Below are 18,942 nucleotides of genomic sequence, written 5' to 3'. Positions count from 1 at the left end.
GAGTTCTTTTGAGATCTGCAGAAATCTGGTGCACCATAATATTTTTTCTGATATAAACAAACAAGTAATTAGTGATAATATACCTAAAAATGCAGGGAGAGACTGGTTTTCCACACTATCTCCAGTGACACCTTCCAAATGGTGATATTTACGGAGAAGGCGAACACATTCACCTACATGTTGAACAAAAGATAATATGAGACCATGATGGTGACCCACTGTTTGTTCTCATTTTCTAAATATGATTTGCAAGTCCCCTGAAAAGCCCGTGTAACTTCCTGCAAAATCCTACAGTAGCTAATACTTACTTGTCCTTTTGCAAGTTTTTGGAAAAAAGAAATTACACATGAGCTCATAGTTGGTGTGAAGTTCATACAGATTACTATAATATTAACAAAATATACGGCTTTATATGTTCAAAGCGTGGGAAAAGACACTCATCTCTGTAGATTTTCATGTGTGTTCTTGACTCACCAGCAGCTGTAGAGCCAAAATGAAGAATCCAGAGTATTGATAGGATACTAATGGTGTAAAATTGTGGACTATGTTTGAGGAGGATAGTCTTGTGAATAAGATGCATGACTGAGTCTCAGGAAATCTGGATTCAGTTCCAGCTCTGACAGCAACAGTGGCAAATCTCTTTTTCTCCCTCCCTCCGTCTGTCTTGCCCATTTAGGTTGTGAGCTCTTCAGGGCCAGAGCTATCTTTTACAATGGGACATTGATCTCAGCCAGGACCTCTAGGCACTACCCTGATAGAAATACTAATAATAAATAACCAGACATGACCCAGGTAGACCACTCTTCCATATAGAAAACTAGAGTAAAACTACGGCACAAATATATCATTTTTTCAGTGCAAACAGTATTTTGTATGAATAGGTAACTACCAAAATCATAACTTTTTGACTGGTTAAAAAGCTATCTTTAGATTAGATTTGAGCCATAGTAAGATATAATGCTGAAAGTTCCTGAAATCTAATTGACTGTAAACTAACCTTAAATAATTGTAATATTCAGTTGCTAACTATAATGTTTCTGATGATAAAAAATACAAGATAACATCTCTCCTGTGACAATCACTAGAATTAAAAAAAAGAAAAAATATCTGACTCAGGTAATGCTCCTGATCATAACTTCCCTGGCTTTGCAATATATCCCTGCAGGATGGGACCCAAAACAAAGTATCAGAAAAAAAAAAGACAAGTGAAACTGATCAACCTTTCAGCCTTGTCAAATTCAATGTTACCTACAGCAGTACAAATAGGCTCTGTATCACAGTACAGTGTGAATGTGGAAAAATATTTAAAACAATGATTCATTTTCTTAAGACTTCCAAAAATAATTTCTCCTACTCTACTGATGCTTTAAAAATATCAGCCCAATCAAATACCAAGAGCAAAATTCTGTGATCAGTCATAATGACTTTAATGAAGAAACTGAAAAGAAAACATTAATTTAAAAAAGTGAAATGACATCTGTAGGGTTGCACACAGAGGTAGCATTTGGCCTGCTGTGGTTTATAAGATACCTTTAAAAGATGGTAGGATCAGGACCAATGGCTTGAAGCTAAAGAAAGAAAAGTTCTGGAGAAGGTTCTTAATAGTTAGCACTGTTGTGGCCAGGACTACACCAAAGGAGGTGGATGAGACTGCATCGCTGCAAACAGTCATGTACCAATGAGACAAAAACTTAGTGGGAATAAAGTAGGCAGATTCCTACAAAATGCAGGAACAGGGTCAGACTACATGATCCAAATTGTCTTAGATTCTTAAAAATACAGAGCTGTATAAACTGTCATTTCCCTTACTGTGATTTGCCTAAGGGAAATGTAAGGGATGTTGATTTTGTAGGTGTTGGGGGCCAAATTTTGCTTACAGGAATAAATATGTGACATGAAGGTTATAGCAGAATCTGGAGCATATATGCAAATCAAAAGCCACCAAATCCAAGTGATGATGGTTTTGCATTAGTAGTTATTTTCAGTTATGAACGCAAAGGAAAACATTAGCACATCATAAATTACAACTCCACTTTTTGGCAGTCCCCTTGAGCAGTGCAGAAATACATTTTCCTTTTTCCGCTCTAGAAAGGAGGCAAAAAGCCAAGTGGAAGGATATCTGCTGAGAAAGCTGAGAAGATGACAGTCTCACAGGAGAAAATTGTAGACAGCAGGTATGTGTGAATCAGTATTTCTGCTGCTCAGCTGGAGGATGCTTTCCACTTAAAGCAATGCTTACCTTCATGCATAGAAGCAACAGGTGCTTCTATGATGTGAAATGACTCTGTTTTCTCTTTGTTGACCACTGCCATAATTATCATATAATATTGCCTTTCACACTACATCAATATATTTCTAATGTTTTTATAATATACTTCGGACATATACATTTATACATATTTGATTTGGATGTGACAGTTAACCGAACTACACATCTACCAGGGCACCTTGCACAGGAAGTGTGTGTATATGTTTTAACTTCAAATCTGTTTCTAGAATAAACTCTTTGAAGTTTTTCTCTTTGAAATGTCATAAGTAAAGGAGGATTAGATCATGCTTCTAAAATTGCTCTCATATTTAGCAGTCCAGACATAAAATCTATGTTGTCCACTTTTTATCAAGGTGGTGATGATAATGATGATTAGAAAGGAGGGCGGGGAATGATTTAGAATAAACAAATCTATGTTAAAAAAAGTGTCTCCTTGAACTATGTGGCAAGTAAAGTTTTTCAGAGCTGCTTTGGACAACAGTGGTCATGCAGTGATCATATTTTCTTATGGTTCGTGAGGTGAATTGGGGAAAGAAAAGGAGAAGTACTCTTTCAAGCTCTATACTCCCATCATTCAAAATGAAACTTCAAATTGAGACTCTGCTCATGCAGATCTTCCTGGCATGATTGTCATTCTCCTGCTTTGGTCAGCAATGAAATAATTAACAATGTTGATGTTTAATTTGTCAGCTTGATGAGAAATATGGCACTTCTGTCAGAGCTATTAGTTCAGGCAGAGATCAGTGCATTAGTTTATCTTGACACAGTGAAACAAATGTAATCTTCATAACCATGAGGCGTAGAAAGATTTTATTTTATATGAAGATCTAGATTCTGGAGCAAATTTTCTGCAGCAAGGGATGGGCAAGGGATAGAGTCACTGGCTGGGGAATCACACAGTACACATAACCCTGATGATAGCTGCTTTGTGTCATAACAAAAATAATTGTGATACCATAAGGAAAAATCAACAAATACATCATAATGTATTAAAGGAAAAGCAGAGGAAGCCAAGCAATCTCATTGACTCCCAGTCCTTTGGTTACCCCATGATAGCTGTACTGGTTTCATCACTGCAAAGTTTTACTATGTCTTCAGTATCCAAAAGTAATTGTTGAAAAAGGTTTTCCAATGTATGTCATAGAAACATCTGTGACAACATTGAGGCTGCCTACTGTTTCAACCCCCTGTTGTGCTGACTCTGTAGACAGTTCAGAGAATCAGGACACAGCAGCAAATGAACCACAGACACAAGGGACAGATTTTAAGCATCAGGCTGCTACTTTATTAAATTAATGCTGGGGCACTGTTTGCCAACCCCTATTCTTGCATACCCAGCATTTAATGGGGTCCAGTGTGGTGGGGTTACAGGGTTCCACCATGTATAAATTGATGAAAATCCTTCTCAGCCTACCCCTAGGCCTCAGCTGACATCTGAAACCACACCCCTATGACTACCAAGGGGTGATCTCAGTCCACGAAGACTTAAGGTTTCCCCTTCTCCTACAGGCACAAGGTCCACCACTGAAATCCCAGGTCTCAGCTCTAGGAGGTGGCCCTTTTAGCCTTTATCCACACTAGCCACTGGCTACAAATAGTGACAAGTTTAACAGTCTTACCTTTCCTAATATTAAATTTTCAAGTCCTATTCCTTTCAACCCAACTGGGCCTCCATGAGGCTGCAGGAAAGCTGAAAAAGCCCACTGAATCTAGGTCTGTTTGGCCTAACAGAAAAAATTCTTTTCTGATCCCAAAACAAGTGATTGTTCAGACCCATAGCATCCTGAAAAACTCCGCTCCTGTGCTACAACTAAGTGGAGGGAGGACAGGACAGCTAAAGGTCCAACAGGCCTTTGAAAAGCCAAGTAGAGTTTAAATATACCTGGCTGACAGGCACAAGAACCAGTCAGCCATCCTGGTCCCCCTAGCCTCACCAATTCGCTCTCGCCTCCCCCGCTTTCAGGGTACTGTGTCTTATTTCTGCTGGTCCAACCCAACAACCTCTCTTGGGATGGGCACTTATTATAGAAGACCCAATATTTAGCCCCAAAAGGCATTTTTTGTCTCATCAGAGCTGAGATTCAGTGACTGTAAAACAAGCCTCTAATGAGGAAAAACAACTTTTCCCCCCCACAAATGCCAGATTTTCTGCCAAGCAACCATCACACAGACAAACCAATAGGAGAAATGAATTATCCCTTACAACATCTCTTCTCTGAATACCCCAGCCTTTATTCTGCCCCATTGGTCTTCCCCTCCAACCGTTGTGTTGGAACTGTTTTGAATTTTAGGGCTGTAGGCCCAGGAATATCAGAAAAATCAGTAAAGACAAAAGGGTGGAAGTGTCAGTCTTAATATATATCTGTTCAGGCAGTCATAGTACGATAGTATTTCTGTTTGTGTCACTCATAGCTGGCAGCCTTCTGTTTATGATAATTATATTTTTCTTTCCTGTTCTAACTCTGGAAGACATTCTCTAAACAAGCTATGAAGAGCTTTGGAGAGTTTATAGCTACATTAATCTTTTGTGTGTCTTTGTTTAGATGTAAAGAGGAGATCACAGCCCATGTTTTTCAGACGTAACTGTAACCTTTATCTGTATGTTAAAAAGGGAAAGCTCTTACGCTCTTGTTGCTGAGAGTATAGATGTTCTGTGTACTATGCATCATCAATAGGCAGTGTAGTGATTATGTTAAAAGTTGAAAATGTGATGATAGAATTTATATAACTGAAATTCTGGCTCTTAACAAAGAACACATGACACTTACCTCTTTCTTAGATCAAGGTGATCCATTCCAGTACAATTGAATTCTGGTGTCTTATCAGCATTTGGCTCAGTGTGTATAAATTGCTTCAGATGTTTGTTTGAAATCTAGAGACACTAGTAGAAATTGCTTCCATTAAATAACAATGTCATCTTCAGAATACAAAGCCATGGGTTTGATCCCTGTTGCTTAGATGTGAAATAAGAAAGAAATTTAATTACTATTTCTGGCTTTTGCATAATATTATGCCCCAAGAAATAGCTTTTTTGAAAGGAGTACCAGAATATGTTACATTTGTCACGTGCAAGCAAAAGCAATTTTATGGATAATTTATTGTCTTTTTGAGATTTTCATTTAAAAGAGAAAACTGTAATATGTTCTGGACTTCATTTTTCCTTCAACAGCTTCACCCTACAGATGTTCTTGCCCAGCTGACCCACTGGAAAAACAATATTTAAATGCCATGACTTCTTACCCAGGAATAATTACACAATAATTTCAGTACAGTGAATCAAACTTTCCTTTGAGTTCCTTTGAAAATGTAGCAGATCAAGAATCTGGTTTCTCAGTGCCATCTAATCCATTTGCAACCCTGAAGGCAAACACTAAGCCTTTTCCATATTCTATCCACGGATGTGACTGAATAAATGCTGTGGTATGAGACAACAGCAAATTAAACTGCAGCAGAAGCAGCAAATATTAGGGGAAAATGAAAACTCCTGACTCAGAGGAGCTGGGCAATGACAGACTCCTCATTATAGATCTTTTCATATGGAGAAGAATGACTGATAAATGAGGTTGCTGTGACATAAAGAGGATGAGAACACAGTTGGACGTTCATGCAAAAATTATGCTTTCTGTACAAAACAAATAGAAGAATGGGTGATATCTAATTTGCATCTCTTCTTATCAACAAACTGATTAAGGAGACATCTTCTGGAGCAGATGGTAAAGTTGTCATCTGCAAGATTAAGATACCATGTGTACCCTTTTCCACTATTTTGGTTGTGATGGAGGTGACATTAGCTGTAATCTTCCTGTTCGTTGCCAGTCGTTTACTATCTCTTTAAGGGATTACAGTTGATATACATGTAGTTCTTTAAAATCTTGACATTAGGGAAATCTGCCATTGCCCAGAATCCTCCTACCTCTTTCTATTACTGAAGAATAGCAAAGCATAAAATAACTATCATAGAACCCCGTCTTGCATTGTCTGCTCATTCTAGTAATTACATGAACAGCTCCATTGACTTCAGTGTCAGTAAGAGTTGCAGGATTAGCCTCTTTGTGATTTTCAGTGGCCTCTAGATATTGAACAAGACACTTCATCATGACCTTTCAAACTGGTTGGAATGCCAAAATCTTGGAGTGCCAAGGCAATGCAGCATGGGCAACAAAAGCTATTAGAGGCATGGAGAGACTTCCATATGAAGAGATATTGAAAAGAAGGGGGATTGTTTTGTTTCGAGAGGGGCTCCTGTTTACTCTTTCTCATAATACTAAAGCAATATTCAATACAATTTAAAGGCAATTAATTTGAAAATGATAAAAGGATTTTTGTTATTGTACATAATTTATAATTAACCTGTGGAACTCCGTTGCCTCTGGATATTACTAAGGCCAATGAAAAGGATTAGACACTTATATGGATGTTGAGAACATTCAGTTACATTAGATAGAATTTTTAAAAAGTGTAAAATGAATATTCAGGAATTATGCCAACTCATTCATTGGCACTTATTGAGAAGAAAATTCCTTTAGGGCAGGTTATTTTCTATAACTGTCCACTCTCCATTTTCACCAGTAGTCCCCAAACTTTTTACCTCGTGCCTCCCCTTACCTCTGTCCATTTTCCCCCCTGCCCTCCGGGTCCGGGAGCAGGGCCGCAGCTCTGGAAGTGGGGGACACAGACAGGGTAAGGGGGCTGAGGCTGGGGACACACCTGGGGGCAGGGGCAGAGCTGAGGCTGGGGGCCAAGGCCAACAGCCAGGACCCCGGGCATGGGGCCAGCCTCAGAGCTGGATGGCACTCCCTCCCCACCCCCCATGCAGGCTGGGCTGGGCCCCAGCTGCGACCCCCACCTCGCCCCAAAAGTTCTTCCATGCCCCCGTAGAGGGGCAAGCCCCACAGTTTGGGGACCTCTGATTTTTCACCTTTCTCTGAAGTATCTGGTATTGACCACTGTCAGAGATAGGACACTAGACTAGATGAACACCTGGTACAAAATATATCCTTGCATGAGTACAGTAGATTGATGAGCTTAAAGATTTTCAAAACCTTAGGGCACAAAGTAACCTATAATCATCCACCTCTGCTTTCAAAATACAAATGTCTGAATCACAGAAATCCAGTTTTCAGGTGGGAAGTTTTCCTTTATACCTGTCTGATTTGCATATCTGGACTGATAGGTTCCAGACTAGTAATGTCTTATCTCATTGTCTTCATCATTGCATTCCATGGTTAATCAAACTAGTATTCCAGGAGGAAGAGAAAGTACTGGGAGAAGATTAATTGAGTGATTCCCTTTCCTTCTACAGCTGGTAGAAAAGAAGACCCTGTAAGTTCACCTACAGAGTACAAAAAATAACTACTTTTAAAAGCTTCCAAATCTTTGTAGAGGCTGAACTGAAAGTAAACCTTGTGCCCAAAGGATTAATAATGACAAACCTACCTCAGATAATGGCTGATGGTAGACATTAGGATTCAGACTGTTGTACATTCAGCGTTGGGTGCTTTTGTATGTATATTACACTGTATGCCTACACAAGCCGAAAGATTCGGAGACCAAAGCTTTCCCAAGCGCTCTATGGTGTATCTACAGAATGTCTTCCAGAGATAAGTTTGGAAAGAAAAAAGCATCATCATAAACAGAGAGCTGCCATTTTGCATAAGCTATTGTCCTGGTTCCTGATAATATAAATGAACTTCAAGAGTTGATAGAGGAACTAAAGTCTGGGCCTGAAAATGTACGTGATGGAGATAATGCTCAACAGATAGAAAAAAGAAATCAGGGTAAATGGGAATGTAGCTGAACGAGTGAAAGAACATATCAACCTTAGACAAAAACTGCATGGAAGAATTAGCCAATGTTGGAAGATAAAAGACATTGGAAGACCTATCATCTACTGACCTAGAATAGGCAAATCTACACACATATCTTGCTAGTAACCAAATTTAGCTTAGAAATATCCCTCCTTAAGAAAATGCATCAGAAATATAAGGCACCAAAGAAACATTGAGTGAGATGAATGAGGAGACAATAAATAAATGGGTGTAAGAACAAAAGTAAATAACAAATCCATATTTAAAGATCAAAAGGAGGAAATTGGAATACCAGGTAATAGTTTTAAATATGCTTTGTCCAGTTCTCTTCTTTTCTTACATTACGAACCTGATTTTTCAAAAGTGCTGAGCACTTACAATTGCAATTGAAGTCAATAGGAGCGGTGGGTGCTCAGCATCTCTGAAAATTATTATGACTACTCCTATTTATTTCTATTGAGGTAGCATGTAGGAGCCCCACGACCCCATTATGCTGGGTACTGTTCAAAGGCAGAACAGAAAGAAGGATCCTGCCCGAAAGAGCTGATAAATTAAATAAAATCAGCCCCCATGTGTTCTCGAAGTGTAAACCTAACGTTTGTTCCAGAAATGGAAAATAAAACATAGAAAATAGTTCCTGCCATGTCTGGAACTGAACTTTTGGAATTTATTTTCTGAGACTGTAATTAGCATACTGGCAGTGATCCTTAAAAAGCTACTAATGCAGGTCTTGCAGTTTTGTTAATTAGGATGTGCCATTTAATATGAAAATAAGGGTGATCATTATATAGGTCACTATGAGAATTTGTGGATCCGACGTGGAGTACAAGCCTGGAAAGAAAGCTTGAGAAATGTTTTTAACTGTGACCACGTCTGTGCTTATAAAATCGAAGCAGTGTCCTATTACACTCGTTGAGTATAAATCAATATAAGCTTTATGCTGTATTTCAACATGAGATGTACTTACAGACAGAGATCTGTAAAACATTTTTTTTCACATAAATATGTGTAGACCCAGGTGTTGCAGGAAATACATCTAATAGAATCAGTTCTGTTGTTCCCTGTGTTTTTAAAAATTTCAGTGAAAAAGACACTATCATGGTATTTTTTTTCATAAATTTAAATGTCACGGTTGCATTTATCATGGTTTAACTAAGCTTGAAAGCAGATTGTTTTCCTTTGAGTTCAGTGGCAGTGCATGGATGTAACGGAGAGCATTATTTGGCCCCAAATAATACAACTGGGAATATCAGATCTATGCCATATTAAGTGAGAAGTGCAATTAAAAGATTTTTATGACATCTTGTTGGCAAACATGCTTAATTGGTTTGTGATATATTCTGAAATTCTTTGCCTGTGTCCACACTATGTGGTGTACTCATGTCTGATGTTGCTTTGAAATATGATTGTAACACTATTTTCATCTGCGCTTAACACTGTTTTGTGCTGTGCCTCTGAGAGGAGGCATAGTGTGAGGGGAAAGTCCCTCTCCGGATCCCAACCATGTTAAAAAAAAATAGTCTGTAGCCTTGTTAGAACTAGTTTAGTAAGGCATAGTTTCTGCTACTGCATTTGTCCACACTGGAACCATGCAAACTATCACCATGTTGACAAGAGGTTCACAAGTAGAGTACAATCAGAACCATGCTTCTTAATTATTGTCTTTGTGGCTAGCATGGTTCTGATCCCAATATGCAGTCACTTGACAGCTAAGAGGTTCTCTTCATCGCTAAGTATTTGCTCAGTATAGCAACATATTGGTATAGCTTTTTCGTTTTACTCTTAATTCTTGTCCTTTGGATCGAATTCCTCTATACACAGTCAAACTTACGATAGATGTTTAACCATGTTCCATCACTTTGGTTCAAGAACTGAAGAAGTTAGTTGATGAAGTTATGATTTCTGCAAAATACCAGAAATTGGATGCTACAGTTCCTAACCTGACCATAATGTAGTGCTCAGTTGAGTTACACCAGGGATAAATTTGGCCCTTAGTGCTTTTAACTTGGTTTAATTCTTTATAAACCATCAAAGCTAATGAGTAACCTATATAATCAATGCATGTATGAAAAGAGACTATGCTGGAGTTTCAGACAATTAGGTCACCTAATGTACTTGCAGCTGTCTCATACATTGATCTTCTCCGCTGTCTAGTAATTCTTCGTAACCTACAGCAAGTTATACATTAACTCATTTATTAGCTTCACATAAGAATCAATCTCTGCCCACAGTGGCAGCCACTCCATTATCATCTGGTATATTTCAAACAATAGAAGTGATTGAAACAGGAACTCCTACATTTCTATGAAGATTAAGAATGACACACCACCCTGTAATTTAAGTAGTTGTGCAATAGTTTTTCATTTGCATTAGAAGGGGAGTGCAGATTGTGCTGAATTGTTCCATTTTTTTAAAATAAAATTTCACTTCAGGTTTTGAAAGATCTTCTCTGACTAATAGGTTACTTATTTTGGAGTTCACAGGAATTTTATATTTTTAAAAATGCAAGTGTTTTTCTTCTAATGAAAAGAAATTTCATGTTTTTCAGCCAGATTAGGAATAGTTCATCTTTGGGTTTGGTTATTGTTTTAGGCATTGAGAGCCAAATTAATCCCGAGTTATACCTGCTTACACCAGAGCTGAATTCACCCCTCAATAAATCCTATAATAAATTCCAGCCCTTGATTTATTATTAAAATACATTTTTCTTTCTAAGATAACTGTGTTCAGCATCATCAGGGATATGTGGTCACTGATTTTATTTTTCTTCAGTTACTTGGTATGCTGGGTCAAATTTGACTAAAGTTTACAATTTAATTAATTAAAACTAATTGAAATCTGTTTCTGAGATTTGATTGGAGCTGGTAATATAGCAAAATTTCTCAAATGACTCTGAAACTGTAATGCTTTATATATACATTTCATCTAACCTACATGACTTTGAAGAGTTTAGACAGGAGAGCATTTAATCAAGCCAAAAGTATAATCAGAAATTACATAGTCATGACTAAGATTCTTTTCATCTTTTTTTGTCCCTGTAATTTCTTCATCAATATTCTGAGCAATAGTCTTGAATCAATGGGGTATACTCTAAAACAACATGCCCCAGTTTCACAGAAGGATGTGCTTATAGTGAATGTCACTGCAGATTTCTCTCAATCACCATTATAGGCCAGAAGACCAGATTTTTTTAAAGTGGTAATTTATGAAGAAGTCTTAATCCACATTAGCAGATTGGTTTGATTCTAGAGGAACTGAATTAAAGATTCATCCTGCAACTCTAGTTGCCTGAGTAGTCTTCACTTGACTTCAGTAAGACTACTCATGGGAATAATGTTTGCAGGATTGGGCACTTGCATTGCTATAGTAGTAACCTGTCTGTACCCGAAAATGTCAACAAATTGGCTTACTTTATACACACACACACACACACACACACACACAAGCTTTATTAATTGCTTTAGTTTACAAACAAGACATTATTATATAATCTTTAGCATACGTAATGTTTTAGAACTAGTGATATAACGTTTTTCCAGTGGCTGAAGCAGTGATTTGTTAGAAATTGGAGGACAACAGTCAGAGAAAACAATGTATTTCTATATTACAGTTTATACATTGGGCTCCTCTCTTGCATATAAAATGCTACAGCTGTGCCAATGCAACACTTCTCATTAAAAAGCATAGATCATAGGCATGAGTTACATGCAAGTGGAAAGTTGGCTTATTTAATGCTCAAGATGTATCTTTTTTAATCTACTACTTATTTTAATATATTGTTTTAAATAGATTGGGCTCAGCTGTCAAGGCAGAGGGAGTTTGTTATTTTTCCATAGCAAAGGTCACTAAGCATCGGGGCAGTCAAGTGACTAGCCAATAAAATCTAAAATCATCTCTTAATTTTAGACTGCCGTCTTCCTTTACTTAAAAGGACTCTCTTTTTTTCCTTTCTTTTTAAGTAGCCTGGTCATTTGATTCATGAGAGAAATTCCTTGCATATTATAGAATTTCATAATGTGATAGAGATCACTGTCATTTCCTGAATAATCTTAAATTGTGTCAGCTGCTGAGAATGGGCCTGATTTAGTAAACATGACCGGGGCTTTATCCAACAATACATTAAAGTCCTGCAAGAATCTTTTGGCTGGCTTGGGGGGTGGGGCAAGGGAGGCGGAAGAAATGTCAACCTCTTTATTGCTTATTCTCAGCAATCTTAATTACCTGTTTTGTGATGGAAAAATGCAGCCACATGCAGAACCCAGTCGAGCACCAAGACCTAATCCAATCAGTCTGATGATGTATGCAAAAAGTTTACACAAAATGACCTTGTGCATAATTACTCATTTGACGGCTGTTAGTAAATGACACAAACGGAATCTGACACACATTGTAACACATTAATGAGCACCTACCTCCCCCCATCCTCTTCTGTACAGAAAAATGGTTTTAATTAAGACTTCCGTGATTAGTCATTTAATCAGTCATTAGCCCAATACAGATGGAGTCAATTAATTTTTTTTACACTTGAATAGACACTTGATGCTACTGCAAACCATACAATCTATTTTTTAACATTGTATCATGGGCAATTGCTTCACAGTATATCTATTCAATGTATGTCACTCTTTTACAGAAACCGGGTAGCCGCAACAGTATATCCGTAGTACAGCTGATATAGGGGTTTCTTATTGCACACATCCAGACTACATGGGCACAGGTTCAGCTGTGAACTCAGTGTGATACTCCCTTCTCAGGGTTCATCCATTATTCCCATCAACCTTAGTGGAATAGTCACCTCTTGAATCAGATGCATACAGTAGCTCTACACTACACACACCCCTGGCATGGGTATAAATAGCAATGTAGACAGCGAGGCACTGCATAGGTGAGCAAAGACACACCTGAACCCTGTGGCTATGTGCCATACACAGCTCTCTACATGCCCAAGCAGGGGCTAAAAACAGCAGTGCAGTGTCCTGCTGCCTTCCTGTTGCCGGAGTCTTTCCCGACCAGTCTCCAGCAGCAAGGAAAGACTCTGGCAGAGGAGAGACAGTGGGGAAAGGCTCCAGCAGTGGGGAGCTGCCTCCGTCCTGCCAGAGCCTTTCACTGACACAGGTAGGTACACGCCTCTGTGTGGACACAGCCTGCTTTTCACTGCAGCGTTTAGCTACACATAGCCTACACAACCACCACCAGAGTAGATGAGGCCACAGTGTCCTACTATAGTCCTTAGGTAACACACTTAAACTGAAAAAGGGATGGATCTTTAGCATAAGTGCATTGTAAATTATTCCATTCTATCCCACTCAACAATTTTAAAAAATTGCATGGAACGTGTCTGATCCTTCCATTGGGTGGTATCTATTGACTCACGAAACAACACTGATTGTTCTTTACAGATGTCAATCTGTTGTGTTCTTGTTGTTCTGAAAAACCACAAAAATTTTGAGATTTCTACATATGTCTGGGGTTTTTTCCCTGAGGATATGTGGTAGACCGAACTGAGACTAAAAAAGATATAAATAGAGGGTCAAGGTGCATTAGATTGCTACACTGTTTTTTATTCTCCCTTAAAGCAGAAATCTTCACACTTAAGCTGAATTAGTAACTGATTTTTAATGGATTAATGAGCATTACAGACTAAGTCCAGTGGTGAACTGAGTCCAGACCTGTGGCTGCAATGACTAGAGAAAATGTTCTTTGCCGTCAATAAGCCTAACTTCACATGTGAAATTATTTGCAAATAAGGAGTAAGACCAACCATAATTAATTAAAAGCTGTTTTTTCAGGGAAATGTCAGTTGATGAAAGTCTAAATGAACAATTTATGGTAGGATTTAAAAACAGCCAGGCTATATCTTCTATCTAGTCTGTTATCATTTTCATTCTTAAAAAGTCTTCTTTCATGGAGAGGAAGGAGCCAGCCCATTAAAAAAAGACTGATGTGGATATTGTGCAATTTTTATCTACCAGTCTTTTTGCATGAATCATGGTCTATACTGAACATGCACTTGTATAGCTGGGGTAAGTAATCAGATGGAAGCATGAGGAAACATCCCAACGTGGATAGATCACATGGAGTCTAATATCCACACCATGCCTCTTACCTCCACTCTTACCCACTCAAAAAGGAGAATGGGTTGTCCTGTTCCTCATTTCCCAAGATCGTGCAGTGTGTCCTGCTGTAGGGCACATGTTCATACACCACCAGGGGGCAATGAGGTGGTACCATGGAAGGTCGGGCACAATGCTGGGCAGCCTCCAAACCAGTCTGAATCTGCTCAGGAATTAATACAGTTTTTAAGGGGAGTTCCAGGAATGGCATCCTGTAGGGAGAGCACTATCAGCACAGCATGCGGCCAGGAGGCAGAGGAGATTGCCTAGCCTCTAGCAGACCCATAGGGTCCAAGAGCTGGAGCTCCTGCTTCTGTGACTGGCGGGTGTAGAGTGGCAATGAAAATCTCACAGTAGTAGGGGGGAAAAGCACATTAAACTAAGTGTGTTTTTGTTTTGTCTGGAGAAGTATATAATGGAAATTTCTGAACTCTGTGTGTACTTGTAAGTCCTGGACCACCACAGCCCCTGCAATTATAGAACAGACATAGGCCTTCTGATTTTATGTTTTCACTGATAAACATGGATAAAACCAACCGATACAAATAAATAAATAAAAACAACAAATAATGGAAAAGCACCAGAAGCAGTTACTCGGTGCATGTTGGTTTCACCTCTTTCCCACTGCATTTTGTTTATATAGATGATGTCCCTGCTCCCTGGCTTGTACCTCAGGACTTGTCTACATGGAGCATAATATGAATTACGGGGGTGTGATTTCTAAAGCTCACTAATGGCTACACATTAATTGGTTCAGATAGACCCTACTGGTGTGCATTAAAGGTTCCCTAGTGTGCTTTAATATAGTGCTGTTTGAAACAGTACTGCGTTAAAACGCCCTAGGGGACATGCACCAAATGCTAAACTCAGGGGCTCAATAGCAAGCATACAAAGCTTAAACTAACATTTAGTCTTTTTCTATATATAGTATAAAAATTAAAGTATATCCTATTTATACAAGAATTTTGGGAAGTACCTAAAAAATCTTCTCATTACAGTATCAGAGTCCTGAAAACCCCCAATTTTTGGACATCTACACAGACCTCAAAAATTGCTAAAAATAAACCCTGAAAAATTAAATTAATAAACCCTGGAAAACAAGATCTACTCATATGCCATACAGCTTACCAAGGAGAACAAAATTTATTGGGGATAAAATTTTTCAAAAGCAACTAAAGGATGTAGACCCTCCCCACAACTCCTGTTGACTTTCAGTGTGAGTTGGGTTTCTAATTCCCCTAGGTGCTGTTGAAAACCCCACTCTAAGTTTTCAGTCATCAATAATTGTTTGATAAATTAGTACACTTATTTGGTGAGTGAGGCAGTCCAGCTATTGAATAGATCCAGAGCGCCAGATTGGGGGAGGGGGTGCAATCAGAATGTCTCCCACACAGTGACTGAATGGACTGCCAGCAAGATAGAAGCTTGCGCCGTGAAATGATAGGCTGGTATGTTAGGCGTATGCCACAAGAGCAACTGCAGATGGGAGTGTGAGGATGTTTGTGCAATCAGCCCAAGGTGCATTTGTGTATCTGGTATACGTTTGAAGTGCTGCTTAATAGTAAGCGAAGAGCTATTAATGAAAATGACTGTATATACTGAAAAGACCATAAAAGGGGGCGCCCTGATAAAAGGCTAGACAGTGACACAGGGTGGATTTCAACTAGGAAGGTTTATCAGTCACTGTCTGAAAAATCAACACAGTTATTTGGTGAGCGAGGCAGTCCATGTCCTGAAGAGAGACAGAGCTCCAGACTGAGAGAGGGGAGTGGTTGGAATGGATTGTGAACAAGATACAAGCATGCGCCATGGAATGATAGCCTAGGATAAGTAAAAGTGAAGAGCCCTGTAGGAGCCAGGAAATATCTAAACTAAAGTGAGATCTCTCCCCTCTTCCCAAACCCCTTGTGGTTATTTGCACATCTGAAGCGAAAACTTGACAAACCAGTGTAAATGTGCATAAGAAAACTTGCAACAAGAATCTACATTAACAGTAAATCCTTGCAATTGATACAGTTTCTACTCCATCGTGAAGTCCCCACCATGCTGGAGACATGCTTTAGGGAGCTGTCCAGCCTCAATATTTGTGTGGCTTCCCATTAAGTCAGAGTCCCGCCATGTCAGTAGTTTGTTTTAATCTCTTCTTGGTGGGCTTTCTCATAGAGACAAAAGAGAAAGGAATAGATTGATTTCTTTTTCTTTGTTTTTTCTTCTTCTTCCTCTTAAGAAAAGGTTTAAAGATTGAAAAATGAGCCCTGTCTTGTCTAAGCGAGGAATAATAAATAAAAGCAGGTGTGAAGGGTTGGAATTGGAAACAGCTGGATATGACGGATGTGATCTGACTTCTCTGGAGCTTCAGTCTTTAATCCCTGTGGCTCAGTGTGAATATTTCCCTCCTGATGCAATGCAGAAATAATAAATGGAACACAGCATATGGAGGAGTTCCTAAATCTGAAGGAGGAGGGAAGGAGGGAACCACAGTTAACTCCTTATAAGCCTGCTTTTCTACCCTCCACACCTCAGTAACCTTCTTCTGTGTGTGCTACCATTTCTGAATGAGTAAATTTGAGCAATAAGGAATTGGTTGCTAGAAGGGGAAAAGAAGACTGAAGAGGTATGATGCTGTTTCAAAGCTTCTCAGTAGAAACTCTGGGATATTGTGTGTTGCAGTTAGACAACATCTTTTTAAAGTCAGTGTTGATATTATTTATTTAAAGATGTGTAATGGCCCCTTATAGCCTCACCACCTGGATACTTCTTACCTTATTGGAAACACCCACTGCACTGACAATGTAAATCCCAATAACAACCACCTTACTCCCTGCTATTAAAAATGATCTAATTGTCAATCAAAAGCTTGAACAAACAGATAGGACGCATTCTGTGCCTTAAGGTTTGCCAAACCCTGGCTCTGACACACTGCCAGATGGAGCAAATTCCGGAGGATTGGGTCATCCACCAAAAATATCCTGCCACCTACCCTGGAGAGCGCAGTCCAAAGAATGAATAGCAAGAGCAGCTCAGCAGATCAGAGCCATCATGGTGGTACTTAGGGAGGGAGGCAAACTCAGATAAGGGGATCCAAGACTTAAGGTTTTATATATTATAACGAATATCTTGAACTGCATCTAGAAGTGATCAGGTAACCAATGCAGAGCATGGATCACTAGTGTTATGTTGTTATGATGGCTGACTCCACTCAAGAGACAAGCCAGTGCATTTTCACTACTGGAAATTTCCACATGTATATCACTGGTAGCATCAAGCAGCAATCTAGCTGTGGAATTAGAAAGCTATAGATTACTATGGTAAGATCTGTATTAAAAAGGAGTATCTTGTCTGGCTCAGGTTTTTGTATAGTGCCTATTACGGAGATAACGAAGCACTAACATTTCTAACCTCTGAGACGATAACAAGGGGATAAAGGCAATATGTGGCATCACTGTGTCTGGGGAATCTACCTATCTCCTTATTTATACCACACTCATCACCATAGTGTCTGATAAGCAGGAGTGGATTGAATTAGGATATTGTCAGGACTGTCTGATGGTTAGAGGCAGGCCTGGGTTCCACTGCTGGGTCTGCCAGTGTCTCTTTGATGGACCTCAAGAAGTCACTGAGGCCCAGATCCTCAAAGGTTGTTAGGCACCTAACTCCCATTGAAATCAATGAAAGTTGGGTGCTGTGATGGCGGCTGCTCCATACGCTCATCTTGAAGGGGTTAACGTAGGCCAGATGAGCCAATTAACCCATTAGGCTGCGGAGGGCGGGGGACAGGCTGAGAGGAGAGCTCTGATTAAGGGAAGCTCACTTGTGCAGGAACAGGTGGGGCTTCTATAAAACCAGGGAGCTGAAAGCAGAAAGGAGGCTGCAGGGAGGAGTGCTGCAGTCACTTTCGCTGGGACAAGAGAAAGGGATTTGGACCCAAGAGGAAGGGGTTTGCTAGCAGACCCAGAAGCTAGGAGGTTAGCTAGAAGGGTGAAGACTGCGAGCCTGGGATAGGCAAAGTATGAAGTAGTCCAGGGGAGCAGCAGGAAGGTTTGTGCTATTACAGATCTGAGCTGCTGGAGATACAGCCCCTGGAGTGGAACCCAGCATAGAGGGTAGACCTGGGTTCCCCTACCAGCCACTGAATTAGTGGCACAATCTGGGTAGTGAACTTCAAGACTGTCTGGGTCCATTTGTTCTAGCCACTGAGGGAGTGGATCGGCGAAGGCAGTGGGACTGCCTGGGACAGTGTGAAAGACTATGATAATGCTCTGGAATGGGAGGACTCTTGTGACTTGTCTGGAGGGCTAAGCCATGAAGACTAAAAGAGCGAGACAATGGACCAACGAACCACAAGAAGAGGGTGTCAGGCTGGCAGGACTAATCCCCAGATGTGGCCAGTAGGAGGCGCCACCTGCAATGCGTAGAGGCCCCTGTGACAGGTGCCTAAATACCTTTGAGAAAGTGGGCCTGATCCTCTCTCGGACTCCACATAAAAATATATATACGATATACTTACTTACTCCATAATGGTTTTAGTTCCTCTGTCTGTAAAATGCTTTGAATCCTGGAATGAAAAGTGATGGGTGAATGCAAAGAATTATTATTTATTAAGAAAGCTGCAATGAATGCCCTTTCTTGAGAATTGGTGTTTGGATTCTTTTCCCCTTGTCAGTTATATTCCCAGAACCATGGTAGGATTTTTCAGAGGTAGTCTCTCAGGCTGTATAGCCAAGCAGAATATTTTGAAGGGCATTCTACTCCT

The 18,942-nt window shown here is 39.6% G+C and overlaps 1 protein-coding gene across 1 annotated transcript in view; it reads left to right on the top strand.

The window, feature by feature from the left end:
• The window catches only part of MORN1 (MORN repeat containing 1), a 104,748-nt gene that overhangs the window by 57,364 nt on the left and 28,442 nt on the right, over nucleotides 1–18,942 (top strand). Inside the window, exon 12 of the mRNA XM_065421149.1 lies at nucleotides 2,089–2,174. Within this exon, the coding sequence (XP_065277221.1) occupies nucleotides 2,089–2,174 (86 nt within the window). The remainder of the gene's footprint in view (nucleotides 1–2,088; nucleotides 2,175–18,942) is intronic.

This window comes from Emys orbicularis, chromosome 22 (genome assembly GCF_028017835.1).
Source record: "Emys orbicularis isolate rEmyOrb1 chromosome 22, rEmyOrb1.hap1, whole genome shotgun sequence".
Classification (NCBI taxonomy): domain Eukaryota; kingdom Metazoa; phylum Chordata; order Testudines; family Emydidae; genus Emys; species Emys orbicularis.
The sequence above is the reverse complement of the archived record's forward strand: the minus strand, read 5'-3'. Positions and strand labels throughout refer to the sequence as shown.